The sequence below is a fragment of the Bufo gargarizans genome, chromosome 8 (genome assembly GCF_014858855.1).
Source record: "Bufo gargarizans isolate SCDJY-AF-19 chromosome 8, ASM1485885v1, whole genome shotgun sequence".
Lineage (NCBI taxonomy): Eukaryota > Metazoa > Chordata > Amphibia > Anura > Bufonidae > Bufo > Bufo gargarizans.
Window position 1 is genome coordinate 123,067,820 of NC_058087.1, and position 14,438 is coordinate 123,082,257.

General features: G+C 41.2%; 1 protein-coding gene across 1 annotated transcript in view; it reads left to right on the forward strand.

Annotated features, from left to right (window-relative positions):
* LOC122945269 (microsomal triglyceride transfer protein-like) overlaps positions 1 to 13,968 on the forward strand; it is a 95,348-nt gene extending 81,380 nt beyond the window's left edge. Inside the window, exons 16-18 of the mRNA XM_044304291.1 lie at positions 5,758 to 5,882; positions 10,474 to 10,644; positions 13,215 to 13,968. Of these exons, the coding sequence (XP_044160226.1) occupies positions 5,758 to 5,882; positions 10,474 to 10,644; positions 13,215 to 13,380 (462 nt within the window). The 3' untranslated portion in view covers positions 13,381 to 13,968. The remainder of the gene's footprint in view (positions 1 to 5,757; positions 5,883 to 10,473; positions 10,645 to 13,214) is intronic.
* The last annotated feature ends 470 nt before the right edge of the window (positions 13,969 to 14,438 follow it).

Here is a 14,438-nt window from a genome sequence, read left to right on the forward strand (position 1 = left end):
TAGTTTCCAAAGTGTTCCCAAAAGTCTCACCAATAATAATACTAATACTCTCCCACAATGCCCTCCTTAATAATAGTGCCACTTACAGTGATAATGCTCCTCAAGAGTGTGTCTATTAATAGTAGTGCCTTCCATATTGTGCCCAATAATAATAATAATGCCCCCATAGAACCCCCAGTAGTAATAAGGCCTCCCCATAACGCCCTGCTGTGGAGCCCCCAGTAGTTATAATGCCTCCTATAGTTCTCCCTGTAGTAATGCCTCTAGTATCTCAGTAATTATAATGGCCCTTTTTAGTGCCCCTTGTAGTTATAATTCCCCCTGTAATGCCCCTAGTAGTTTGATGTGCCAATCTGCGCCACTTTTTAGGCTTTTTTTGACACTGATACATTAGTAAATCTGGGGCAGTTTTCTTCATGCTGTTTTTTTCCAATAGAGAAGGTCATGTAAAAATGCAAAAAAGCTACACTATGTCACAGCCGTCAGAGAAACAAAAACTGCTAATTAACAAAAAAAGCCAGTAGCAAAAAAACAAAAAAACTAACTTGCATGTCCTGCATTTTATATTTCCCATAGACCTTCATTTTTTTTACTGCAAAAAATGCACCAAAAACACAGGTACAAACAACACCACCGAGAGCACAAAAGTGCAGAAAAACTCCCACAAAATTCCATGTATGAAAGAATACTAATTATGTTTTGTGTGAATTTTGCAAACTTACAGTACTTCTTCAGCCTCTTATAATTTTCCAATGCTTAGACTGATTTATCTGTGCAGATTACTCATCTCTACTTATACTGCGGCATTTAACATGACAATTTGATGTAACGGCAGTGTCTTCAAATCCAATTAAAATTCTAGCACCAGAGCAATGACTATGTGCCAGGGACTTGACTTTTTGTCAAATACCTTCTTTGTTTGGTTGTCATATTACAGAAAACCAACAGTGATATGCCCTGGGTGCAGACTGGATGAGCCGAAGCAGACGGTTTTATTAAGTTGTTCTGGCTGCAGTGTGCTTTTAGTACTGTTTGACCTTGTCTGATTTGTACTCCAAATTACATAATCATTTTCAAACTGGTAGAAGAATAATCTAGAGCACATCTGTGAGGCAGCCTACAGCTTCTGCGTCATGCGCATGGGTTTCTCCACCATTATGTGTAGAAGATGCTTGCAGAATGAAGATGTAGGTCTGTTGATGGAAACTGTTATGTATGCTCAGAATATACCAATGTGCAGGGGCATTGCTAGGGTCTCAAAAGATCTGGGGCCCAAGCCCCAATCAATATGGCTCAGTTCTCTATTCTCTGAATCAACCTCCCCCCACACTTTCCTGTACTTGCTATACAGCAGCACATACCTCTCACATCCAGGGCCTCTCAGGTGATGTCTCCTCCGATGTAGATCTTCTGTCATTATCTTCTCCATTTGGTCCGGACAATTTATTTCAGCCGCACCTCGTCTCTGCAGAGTGTGACACACAGACATCTTAGTTTCCTCATATTTCTATCATCATCCCCCAACCTGGAGTCCCCACAGTGTTATCTTGCTGCTCGTTGTTTTCCCCAATACCCTCAAATATTATCCTAAAGAAAAATTTGTGCCCCCATAGTGCTTCTCCAAGTCCCACCAATAGTTATTCCCTTCTAGAATGTCCTCATTAGTAATACTGCCTCCTACAGTGCCCCCAACAGTGATAATGCTCTCCAAGAGTGCCTCCATTAGTAGAAGAGCCCTCCAGTATTAATAATGCCCTCACAGAGACCCCCAGTAGAAATAAGGCCTCCTATTGTTTTCCAGTGGTAATAAAGATCTCTACAGACCCCTCGGTAGTAATAAGGCCCCTCATAGTGCTCTTTATAGAAATAAGGCAGATCTATAAGTCCCTCCTATAGAGCCCCCAGTAGTAATAAGACACCTATAACGTTCCCTGGATTTATAATACCCATACAGTGCCCCCAGGATTTATACTGCCCCCTACTTTTACAATGCTCACCCTGAAGTTTCCCCAGTATTTATAATCCCCCCTGAAGTGCCCTAAGTATTTATATTGTCCCCTACTGGTATAATGCCCTGAAGTGCCCCCAGTATTTATACTGCCCCCTACTGTTATAATGCTCACCCTGAAGTGCCCACAGTATTTATAATGCCCCCTGCAGTGCCCCCTGTAGTTAAATTCCTCCCTCTACCATACAGTCCTATGTAAATAACATCACACCATCTCTCCATCCCCTTCCAATCTACAGTCCCATGTAAATAACATCCCTCTCTGTCTACAGCCCCCTCCAAAATACAGTCCTATGTAAATACCATCACCTCCTCCCCAGCCATCTTCAACCTACTGTCCCATGTGAATAATATCACCCTCCCTAGCTGCCTCCAACATGCAATCTCATGTAAACATCACCCCCTCAACATTCAGTCCCATGTAAATAACATCACTCCCTCCCACAGCCACCTTCAACATACAGTCCCATGTAAATAACATCACCCCCTCCCCAGCCACCTCCAACATACAGTCCCATGTAAATAACATCCCTCCCTTCAGCCCTAACATACAGTCCCAGTTAAATAACCACAACTCCCAACATTGCTCTGCCTCTCCCTTCACTTACCTCTCCTCATGTAACAGACCTCAGAACAGCTTCTTCCCCCAGGTCTTCCCCTCTTCACTGCCATCCTCTCCTGCACTGGTCACATGATGGTGACATCATCTAAGGTCCTTCTCAACCACTGCCTGTTTTACTGGTCACACAACCTGTGATGTCATCACAGGTCCTTCAGCTCTTCCAGTGCATTAGATTCAATTGTATTGCCGTCCTGAGGATGGCAATACAGTTGTTATCTAGCTGGCAGGCAGTACATTCGGGGCCTGGGAAAAAACATCAGGGGCCCAGGCCCCAAATGTTTTAACCTAGCAACGCCCCTGCCAATGTGTGCCTTCAATCTCATACAGAGACACATTTGTACATGTCACACTATGTGATATGCTATAGAGGAATTATTTCCTAGGAGCATTGCTTCTATAAGAGAATATTGGACCTCATAAAGGCACCATATTGTGGCATAAGGAGTACCTACAGTATACTCCTAACTCTACATAACAGATCATATGGACTTTGTGTGCTGCTGTACAAGGTGTGCGTGACTTTGCTGTGTAGATTGGGCATTATGATTTTTCTTCTTCACTCTCCATCACAAGTTGAGGTTCTCTAAGGCCACTAGAGCTTTCCAGGTGTCTTAACTGACCACATAAATCTCTACTCACCCCTTTGTTCAGTTGCATTTCAAAGGGACAGTGTGCCTACAAATTATGTTAGCAAAAATCTTCCTGTGTATGTGCAATTGATACATTGAACAATAATGGAACCTGCATGAAAAATCATCTTTACCATAATTTGTCATCATTTTGTGGGGTCATGTAAATAGCATGCAAGCCCGTATTATTTACCATTTTCTACACCTGTTTTAGGCACAGAAAAAGGTCTAAATGTAAGACAGCAAGGAAGCAGCTAGCAACTCTAAATAACTTCGGTAGAACCACCGCCAGCTTAAGACTTTATTAAGACCAGCTTCTAAAAGCTTAATAAATATGCCCCTTAGATTCTGACTCTGTCACAGCCAGAAACAGCTGATTGGTAGGGTTGCTGGGTGTTAGACTCCTACCGATCACATATTGATATCCTGAGAGTATTCATCAATACCTGAAGCCAGGAAAATCCCTATAATGACAATTTTCTTACATACACTATTTAAGAATAATCATAAATGCCCATTTTCTCCATGATTTTTATAATAACCCTATACAATCATCATATGATAAATGGTACTGCCTACAGTGGCATGCTAATATTTTATCACCCCAAAATCACTGCTACTTATAACAGTTAAGCAAGTTAGAGATTAAATGAGCTCCAAAAGGCATAAAGATTAAAGGTGACACATTCCCTTTGTATTTTAAGCAAATAATGTTTTTTTTATTTATTTTTTTATCTTTCATCTCCATTTCCAAAATAACAAAAAAGGAAAAGGGGTCAAAGCAAAACTTTGGGCACCCTGCATGGTTAGTACCTAGTAACATCCCCTTTAGCAGGTATCACAGCTTGTTAACACTTTTTGTAGCCAGCCAACAGTTTTAAAGTTTTTGTTTGAGGGATTTTCATCCATTCTTCTTTGCAAAAGTCTTCCAGTTTTGTGAGATTCCTGGGCTGTCTTATATGCACTGCTCTTTTGAGGTCTAGCCATAGATTTTTAATTATATTCAGATCAGGGCACTGTGTGGGCCATGGTAAATCCTTCAGCTTGCACCTTTAGAGATATTCTACTGTTGTATTTTAAGGTGTGTTTAGGATGATTATCCATGATTATTAGAGGCCATCATCTTTTCAGCTTTTTTTTTTTTTTTTTACAGTTGATGTTATGTTTGCTTCCAGAATTTGCTGGAATTTCATTGAATCCATTCTTCCCTCTACCCGTGAAATGTTCCCCATGCCATTGGCTGCAACACAACCCTAAACCATGATTCATCCACCTTAAGAGTTGGAGAGGTGTTCTTTTAATGAAATAGATATTAGATGTTATTTTGCAAACATCTGACCCAGAATTCTGTGGTGAGAACGCATGAGAGATTTTCTTCTGATAAATCTTCCAGAAAGGCCATCTTAGTGCAGGTGTTGCTGAACAGTAAAACAATGTTCCTCAACTCCAGAGTCTGCTAAATGTTCCTGAAGATGTTTTGCAATCAAGCAGGGGTACTGATTTGCCTTTCTATCAATCCTACAAGCAGCTATCTGTTTTTCATGGTCTTCCAGGCCTTCTCTTGACCTCTACTATTCCTGTTAACTGCCATTTCTTAACATTTTGAGATGAGGAAATAGCAAGCAGAAAACTCTATGCTATCTTCCTATTGCCTTCTCCTGCTTTGTGGGTGTCAACAATTTTCATTTTAGACAGCTGCTTAGAATAACCAATGGCTGCTGTTTTTGAAGAGTAAGGTTAGAGGAGTCTGGGTATTTATAAAGGTTAGAAAATTGCATCACCTGGCCTTTTCATAATGATGCTTGTGAACAAACCTTAACCCTAACAGGCTATTTAAAGTTTGAAACATGGGTCAAAGTTTTCTGAACGCTCAAATCTCCTTGGGTTGCCATTCTTTTGGAAGGTACTCCTTTTCTTTTTTTTTCACCCTAAAATAATAAAAAAACAAAATAGTACTCTGATATTGCTTAACATGTTGAAAATTGTGTTTCTTCTTTAAATTTATACTTTTTGGAGATGATTCCATAGTCAACTTGCTTGACTGTTCACAGTAACAGTCCAAATCCATGTGGCGCTTTAGTCCTCATAGCTAAACAACAGCATCAAGAGGATTATAATGCAACATTTTTCTGCAGCTGCAGCTTTGGCCACAAAACCACAATGGTTTGCATACTGAAAAACAGTGCAGCCAAAAAGAAGCACTGACAAACCACCCCAATTTGCAGTTTTTAGATGCCATGCAGCGCACACCAACCAAAGCAGGTCTTTGTGGCTTCAACCTTCTTCTGGAGAAGAAAGAAAAATGTAGTGGGCTATGCAGCCTAATATTATATCCAGTATACTTGCTTTTGCATGTATATAATTTTTTCTAACTGATACTTGTGTTTGTTTTAACATTTATATATTCCTAAAGAATATATGCAGTATTATATACAATTTCTTATATTCCGGTCTGGTAGTAAACGTATATTCAAGGCTTTCTCTTTTGAATTTTCCAGTGGTTACCACTGCAGTCTGGGCTCCAGGCCATTGTCCAGTATCAGGGAGCGCTTGGACTAGAGATCTCATCCAAAATTGATGTCAGCATTTGGGATCAGCAAGCAAAAAGTAACATCAATGCCAAGTATGATTCATGTTATGACTGTTCGTCTATGTTTTTATAGATTTATGTGAAGGTAACAGTAACGGATAATAGACAGCGACTACAAAGGACATGTTTCAACCTGAAGAGCCAGGTTTATCTGTGCATCACACACATCCCAATAATTAATAATGAGGATTATAATGAGGATAGAAAAACTTGCTGCTAGGTTCTCTCTATGATTAGAGCTGGTCTTTTGAGGTCATAGCAGAAAGACATCCTGTGATCAGCTTAGAAGGTTGTCCAGGCTACAGATATTGATGACCTGTCGTTTGGGGGTCTGACACCCAGCACCCACACCAGTCAGCTGTTTGAGGCAGCTGCGGTGGTAAAAACTATACAGTGAACAGAGTGAAGGCAGAAGACTCTGTACACTGTGTAGTTTCTGGTCCTGAACTATTTGAACTCACCTGCATTATCTCTGCATGGCTAATACACAGCTTATGGAGGTGTCTGCTTCCAGGTCTGGCTGATCGGTAAAATGCGGGCTGTCAGATTCCAAATTATCTGATATTGATGAGAGAATACTTCTAACAAAAAGATTGTCATACGCCTCCATTCAAAAGGCAGATTTATTGTCATGTCTATTGGGTTAGCTGTAGTCAATGCAACCGTAGCAGATGCTTTATGACCTAGGGAATGGGTGAAGGAAAAGACTGTTCCTTTTTTGTTTGGAAAAACACTGGTGACCTTTTTTTTTTTTTTTGGGTGGAAAGGGGGCAACAAGCTACTCTACTCGGCCTTGGCCACGGTATTTGAATACAGGGCTAGGACAGCAACCTGAAGGAAAGTCTAGCAATTACATAGATTACTATAGGCCCCTGCAAATTTTTAATATGCCAAAGGATTATGTAGTTGGACACCCAATAAGGAGAAACTAAGGTTGTTTAAACCTACATAAAATATCCAGAAAGGAGGAAAAGTATGTTGCATACTGAAAATGGTTTTCTAGTTCGCTCTTTTCCACAAGAGGGCACCATTGCTGCATCCGTAGAACTTTTTCCTCTAACACTATGCATTAAATAGAGAGGAGCTGTAAATTAACATGCTGTTTTAGATGATCTTTGTGAGATTTAAACTTGAAAGTGAACCCATTAACTCACCAGTCTCTGCGTGATGTTTTATCTTATTAAATAATGTGTCACATCTTTGTAATATATATATCATTGTGAAAGCCGGGGATAGGATAATGTTGACAGGCTGAGAGAAACTTAAGATGAGTGCTAGGACTAAAGGCAGGGGATCAGATGAAATTTTCTCTGCTTGTACTTTATGCTACCAAAAACCTCCTCACGTTATTAAAAGTACACCAGACCTATATTTATCACTTCCATGTTATCTGGGATGATATATGCATGCATGAGAATATAGTAATGGAGGGGGGTGCACAAAACAAGGGTGGAACTGTTTTCTGCTCATGTACAACATCTTTATTCCTATTTTAGGGCCAAAGAAGCTCTTTATGTTGCTCCTCTAGTTTCCTTGAAGGCCTCAATAGCGGGCAGGGTTCCTGGATCAATGGGTTCTGCCAGCATTCAGACCCCCTTTAATCTAGCATTTAGCACTTTTTTTTAGCAGATAGATGATGAGTCTGAATGCAATATCGCTTCAATATTTACTGCAGCCATTTATGAGCAAGATCTGAACCATAATCAATTGCGGGTGTAGTGTAAACCTACCCATAGGGTCCTAGTGCCATAAGATTGCTTCCACACATAGGAGGTCATTTATCATGTGGGCACCTTTTGAAGTCAGTTTTGCTTTGGGTTTGTATTGCCAAAAGTTAAGCCACTACACCTTCCCCCTGTACTGAGAACTGTTCACAGGGGTGGTCTTTAAGGCTTTTTTACTATTGCGTACTGATTTTTAGCTAAAAATGTTTTTTGTTTTTTTTCAATTGGTCCTTATTAAAACTTTTGAAACCCTTTCTCTGTACAGTCTTGAGATTCTCTAGTAGCATTATCTGATTTTTTTTGTGTTACATCAGGCAGCTTAACTGACAGTTCCTTATCTCTGATCTCTGACCTCCTAAACCCTCATTATAGCTCAAGTCCTACCTTACTGATAAGAATGTAGCTGAAATAAGTGTTTATGACCTTTTAGTAATTTAGAGATAAGGTTTATTAGATGAACTGCACAAAGTGAAAGTAACAATACCATTCACACATCAAGACAGTTAACCTTTGTGACAGAACAACTGAATATTTTTAATAAAGAGTCAGACCAATTGAAAAGAAAACGATTTTTAGCCCAACATGAGTAAAATGCAATCGTATAAAAAAAAATGCATCCGAAGGTGTACATAACCTTTAAGTCAAAAAAGGTAGCGATATAAATGTTTGTTACAGTTTTGTTGATTTTTTTTTCCCCCAACAAAACTATAAATCAATCTGCTCAGCTCCTCCTACTCTATAGCATGCTGCCTGCAGATCAGCACAGTACCACACTGAACTGCAGGGAGGCATTACTACACAGGCATGCATATCAGTAATATGGGTATTTTACCAGTGTTTTACCTGGACCTTTTAAGCAATCACACATGCCACAGAGCGCCAGTGATTGTGGAATTTTAGGCCCCATGCACACGGCCGTTGTTCACAGCCGTGTGCAGGCCGTGGAACCGCGGCCTGGATCCCTCCTGAGAGCAGGAGTGCACGGCGTCACTGGTTGCTATGACGCCGTGCGCTCCCTGCTGCCGCCGCAATACAGTTATACACTGGTATGATCTATACCAGTGTATCACTGTATTGCGGCGGCAGCAGGGAGCGCACGGCGTCATAGCAACCAGTGACGCCGTACGCTCCTGCTCTCAGGAGAGATCCAGGCCGCGGTTCCACGGCCCGCACACGGCTGTGAACAACGGCCGTGTGCATGGGGCCTTAGCCTGAAAGCTGTTTAAGGTTACAATAGCCTAGAAAGCCAGTCCCTTTTTGGACTAGGTGCCAACATTTCTCAATAAACCTAGTGCGCAAAATCTAGGTGCACTTAAATTTGTAAATGTGGGCTCATGTTTACTAAAGCCACTGTAACCTCAGCGGCCATGATAATGTCAATAAAACCTCTTAGGACTCTTCATACACATTTGAGAGATCAATTCTCTCATAAGGAGTTTTTGATTATTCTGCAAGATCATCCTGCTTTCAAAGAAAAGAGCAAACGTTCTCAGATATTCCCCGATCTGATAATAGTAGTAAAGATCTTCTGAAGTAAGGGTGGTTTCAAAAGCAACATTTTGTGGAAAAACACTGCAGCTTTTTTAGGCAAAGCCAATTGTGGAACCAGCAACAATAAGAAGTTTAAGTTCCTCCTTTAGGGTACGACCCCACTGTGTTAGCCACATGAGGCCGAGTCATGAACAGCCATGGCATCCAATGGCTGCACGATTTTACCACAAAATGATTGTCACGGCTGAGGATGGGGAAAACCTCAGCCGTGCGATGCCAGAAGATGGATGGTCGATGCAAGGCCATACTCCGTAACCTAATATTCCTACTAGCCCTCAGGGTGGCCTTGGACTAGGAGCAGGGTAAGACGAACTGTTCCTCCTAGACACGTAGGAACAGGAGTCTCACTGGCCAAGCTACATAAAAAGGGAAACATGAACAGCTTATGGCAATGGCAGGTAAATGCAACAAGTAACATCTACCTGCCACAGACACAAAACCTGGAACCCATGCAGAAGCGCTGCTGTCCACAAGATATGGCGGACACAGCACACACCACACATCACACAGGAACCCAGGATCATAAGCTGCAATAACAAGGAGACCAAACACACACTTCATAACACCATGTAACATAACTTATGACCACAAGGGTGGCCCTCACTGGCAGATGGTATATAACCGTCGGATGACTACATGGCTGAAGTACCCCTCAGACTACTGATCACAGCAGAGGCTAAATAGCCCATGTAGCCACACCCACACACAGACACACCCCGTGCACACACACTAGGAAGGAAGTTAACCCTACCAAAACAAGGCAAGGGAAGACAGCCACTTAAAGGGGAATTACACACATAAAGATCACACTCCACCTGTTACCGCGGGCAACGGCATGTGTGGCAACCATGTCCTGGGGATCAGCCAGAAGGCCGAGACACTGCCACCACATGCATACAACACCAAACGTAGTCACGGGCAACCAAGTGAAGGAAAGTGTCACTAAACACATCATAGGCCGCGACAATGATATAGCCATTGTTCTCTGCAAGTAGACGTGGCTTGGCCTCACGTGGCCGGCCACACAGTGAGATTGAACTTGTATTTCCCATTTCTTTTGAATCTTCTTCTGGCTTTGGCTCAAAAAACAGTATTGAAAAGTGACACATTTTTCAAACAAATATCATGCATAATATGGTTGTGGGTGTGGCATAAAAGGGTCACCTAGAGATGTTTAAGGGCTTTAAGTTTTAGAAAATAAATCTCGTTCATCCTATAATGAGAATCTTTACAATGTTATACAATATTGTCAATACTCTTCATCAGAGGTTTACATTTCTAAAGTCTCTTTTCCTGTGTATAAAAAAAAATCCATTCTGATTTAGATTGAATTCCATTTTTCATCCTAGAGCTGGTCTTCTCCTTGACTTTACAACAGAAATAGATACCTCCTTCTTCCATATATCTGTGAAGGCTGAGGCTGATGCAGAAACCTCTGTAAATTTGGATTCAATAATGCAGTTTACAGGCTTTCCGATGCAGATGTGCCTTGAATTACGACAAGATAACATGCCTTACAGGTAGTGTATAGGTCGAACTAATAGCAGCAGCCCAATTTTGCAAGCACCTGTCTATGAAGGATGCAGCAGTAGGGTAAATGCACAAGGTGCATGTTATCGATGCATTTTTGTGTAACACAGTACCAGCTAAGTAGATAAGTTAGATTTGATTTTCAAAATCTTTTGTCCAATGTGCAGAAAGTTTCCAAACTGATGTCTTTGCTGTCTAATTATGTTTTAGTGCAAACCTAGTCATAGATGTAACACATTCCAAAGGTATTCCTCTATTTTTCTAAATTTTAAAGAGCATATGTAACCATTATCAACCCTATTAAACCAGGCATACTACTGGTAAAGTTCATCATGGTGAGTGTATTGACCCCTCTCTTGCTGCACTTGGATGTTCCATTGCGGAGAAATTCATGCATTTTATTATGCTAATTAGATGCTTAGAGAACTGGGGAGTATGCCTAGCCCCTCGAAGCACTGCTTAACCTTCGCCTCTTGCCCGTTGCCACTCCCTCTCCTGCACCGATTGACTGACCCTGAAATCTCGCACATGCGAGATTGATAGTACAACTGGCGAATGCACAGTTGATCTCATTTGGTTGTTGCCACTCCAAGGTCTAAACTGTGCATTTGCTGACTGTAGTGTTGCCGGCGCATGCATAAGATTTCAAGGCTAGTTTAGACCTTGGAGTAGTAAGATGCCTGCCCCTGTCAATCGATGGGGGAGAGGGAGTGGCAACAGGGGAGAGGAGGAGGTGAAGCAGTGCTCCTAGGTGCTAGTTTAGTGTCTTGGTGCTCCGAGCATACCATTAACTTAATAATAAAAATATGAATTTCTCTGCAATGCAACATTAAAATGCAGCAAGAGAGGGGTTGTTGTCTTCATCATGATCAACCCTACCAGACAGTATGCCTAGCTTAATGTGGTTGATCATGATGAGAGATGCTCTGTAATTATTGTCAGCACACTTTGATTATGCCACAGCTACAAAAATCCAATTTCTTTGATGCTACACACATAAAAGCATTCCCCTAAACCATTAATGTATGATGTTCCTGTAAGTCTTACAGCCGCTTTATAGATAATGGTTCTAAAATAATAATATTTGTAATAAATGCCTTGAATCAAGCGCAAAATGTCACTTTTATCTTTTGCATTATTTACCTATCCTCCAGTTTTCCCTGTTGTAATAGCCACCAAGAATTATACCTCCCCAGACATAATATGACTCATGCTCCTATTAGACTGCTGATAAGACACCAATAGTCTGCTTTATCACAACAGTCATCACAAGAGCTGGTAACGTTTATAGAGAACGGCATATCTCTGCTTTCTATAGCAACTATTTCAAGCCAGTTTCTGAGAATTCAGCTGTAAAATCTATAATACACAAAACACAAAGTCAATAGGAATATTACGTGGGTACCAGATCCCTGCTGGAGAAAGTAGATTTGACATGTCATATTTTTCATATCTGACTCTAGCTTGGTCCATAGGGTCAGTTTCTTATCTATGGTGTTATAGCCAGTGTCAACCGTAGGTGCTCTGCGCAGTACCTTCTATTGATGTTCCACCATTTGGAGTGCCATATAGTGCCCAAATAACACAGTGTACAACTGGCTCAACTATAATGTGCCTAAATAACACTGCCAGAGAGTTGATTAGAGAACACCATACAATCATTAAACTAAGAAAGGGAATGAAGCTGCATCCAGTGCAGTGTGGAATCGGGGTGCAACATACCTCCCAACTGCGCGGACTGCAGCAGTTTATTTTCATACTAGGCCTCACCTCTATCCAAGAACCAGGAACCTAGCTTGTGAGCCCAAACAAGACTATCATTGCCACTGGTATATGGCCAGGAAGGGATTTAAATAGAGCGCTGAGTCCCAGAATCAGAACCTGATAGGTCATGACTTGGCGCTCCATTAGTCAGAAGCACTAGCACACAGAAATAGAGCAGCTGAGCGATCATCCCACTACTAATTTCTCCCAGCACATGCCCGCTGGGGGGAGAAACAGAGCATTGCATCCTGTTGGTAAGGATGCTGTCGCGTCCCCAGGGGGCATGGCTTAGCAGCACGTCTCTTCCAACACAGAAGCTGGAGATCTCGCCGCTGGAGCCCAGACAGGTGAGTTTGTGACAAGGTAACACTTTCCATCTGACCAGTCACTTTGGACAGCCCCTTTAAAGTACTGTAGTGATATCACAGCACAAGTGTAATAAACAGAGTGATAAAATTAAAGGTAAGGGATACAGTAATATTACAGTAAAGAGAAATGACTATTCCATTCCTATTCCCTGCATTATGTTACTCCAGACTTGCCACTGGGCAGGTATTGAAGCACATTCCAATACACTTGAATTGGCTGCACTGCAATTCTATGAACAGTACTAGGTCTGCAGTGAAGAAGCCCTACGCTATGGGAAATAAAGATTAGATTAATTGGTTATTTTAATAATAAAGCGTGCACAGTCATGTTCTGCTAGATTAACCAGAATTCAACAAATTGTTAATAAAAAAAATAAAAATGGCCCATATTGCAATTACCTGACTTTCTTCAACTTTTTTTTTGGCAGAGAAACCTACATTCTTGCAGAAACATTTCCAGCGGGCAACATAACACGTACCGTAAGGAAAAGAAGAACATCGATTCTGTGGGGGCGAGAATTTCCCTTTCATAATGCAAACTCTGAAATGTGTAGGACATTGAAGGATGCTGAGGATATAAGCACTGTTCTCTGACAGCAGCAGGCACCTATTCTGAGGAGCGATACTAATTACCAGAGCTGTAGACTCAACTTGTCACACTGATGACTATGTAATCTGAGGAGGTCAATAAAATCAATTTGGAATGGAAATCAGTTTGTACAAGTGCTCTTCATAATGCAGATAGTCATGGTACATTAAACAGAAATGTTTAGTGTTCCAAACCGCAGAAGGTAAAAAGGAAAGTGTGCTGTTTCCAAGACTCCCAGAGCCGTCCTATTGTGCAGATAATAACTCTGTCCCCTATCGGAGCACAAGCCACTTATTGCTAAGCTGGGGCTATGCACAATTCTTTAACATGCAATTTTCCAGAGACGGAGATGTGGCAAAAAAAAAGAGTTGGGTATTAGTTCGCTTTCACATGACTGGAATAAATGCACATTTTAGCTCAACTCCTGGATCTCCCACAGTTCTACTGTTACACTACAAAAATTGTGTGTGGCCCCAAATGAAAGGTAACATATTTTTTAGATACTTCTTGTGCAAAAAATCTGCTCCAATAATTTGCATATTAAAATTATGTACACTATGATTCGATATAAAAAAATAAAATAATGCCCCATGTTTGTGACCTATTTGTTCTACCACACAAATAACCTCCTCTTAGACTCTTTAATAAACCTGTTAAAGGGGTTGTCCGGGTTCAGAGCTGTCAGTGGGTACTAGATGTGCCCAATTAAAGGAATGGGTACCAGGTAATATTTGGTTGCTCAGACTTCTCCAAAGCAAGCTATCAGTTCTTACTCATTGGAGTAGTAGTCATATTTGTCTATCATCCATATACCCTAATACATCATATGAAAATGGATTGTTCAGTTGGGACAGCTCCTTAAAGGGAATCTATCACCTCTTTCCAGTGTATGTAACAAATGGCAATACATTCTAGATCAGTTTATAATCATCACTATACCTTTGCTGTTTCTGATCAGCAGAAAATGAAGTTTGTTTGATATAATTCGTCTACAAAGTGCCCGGCAGGGCATGATTAATGGTTGCAGGAGCCCAAATCCTCCTCTGGCAAGTGCCCAAGCCCA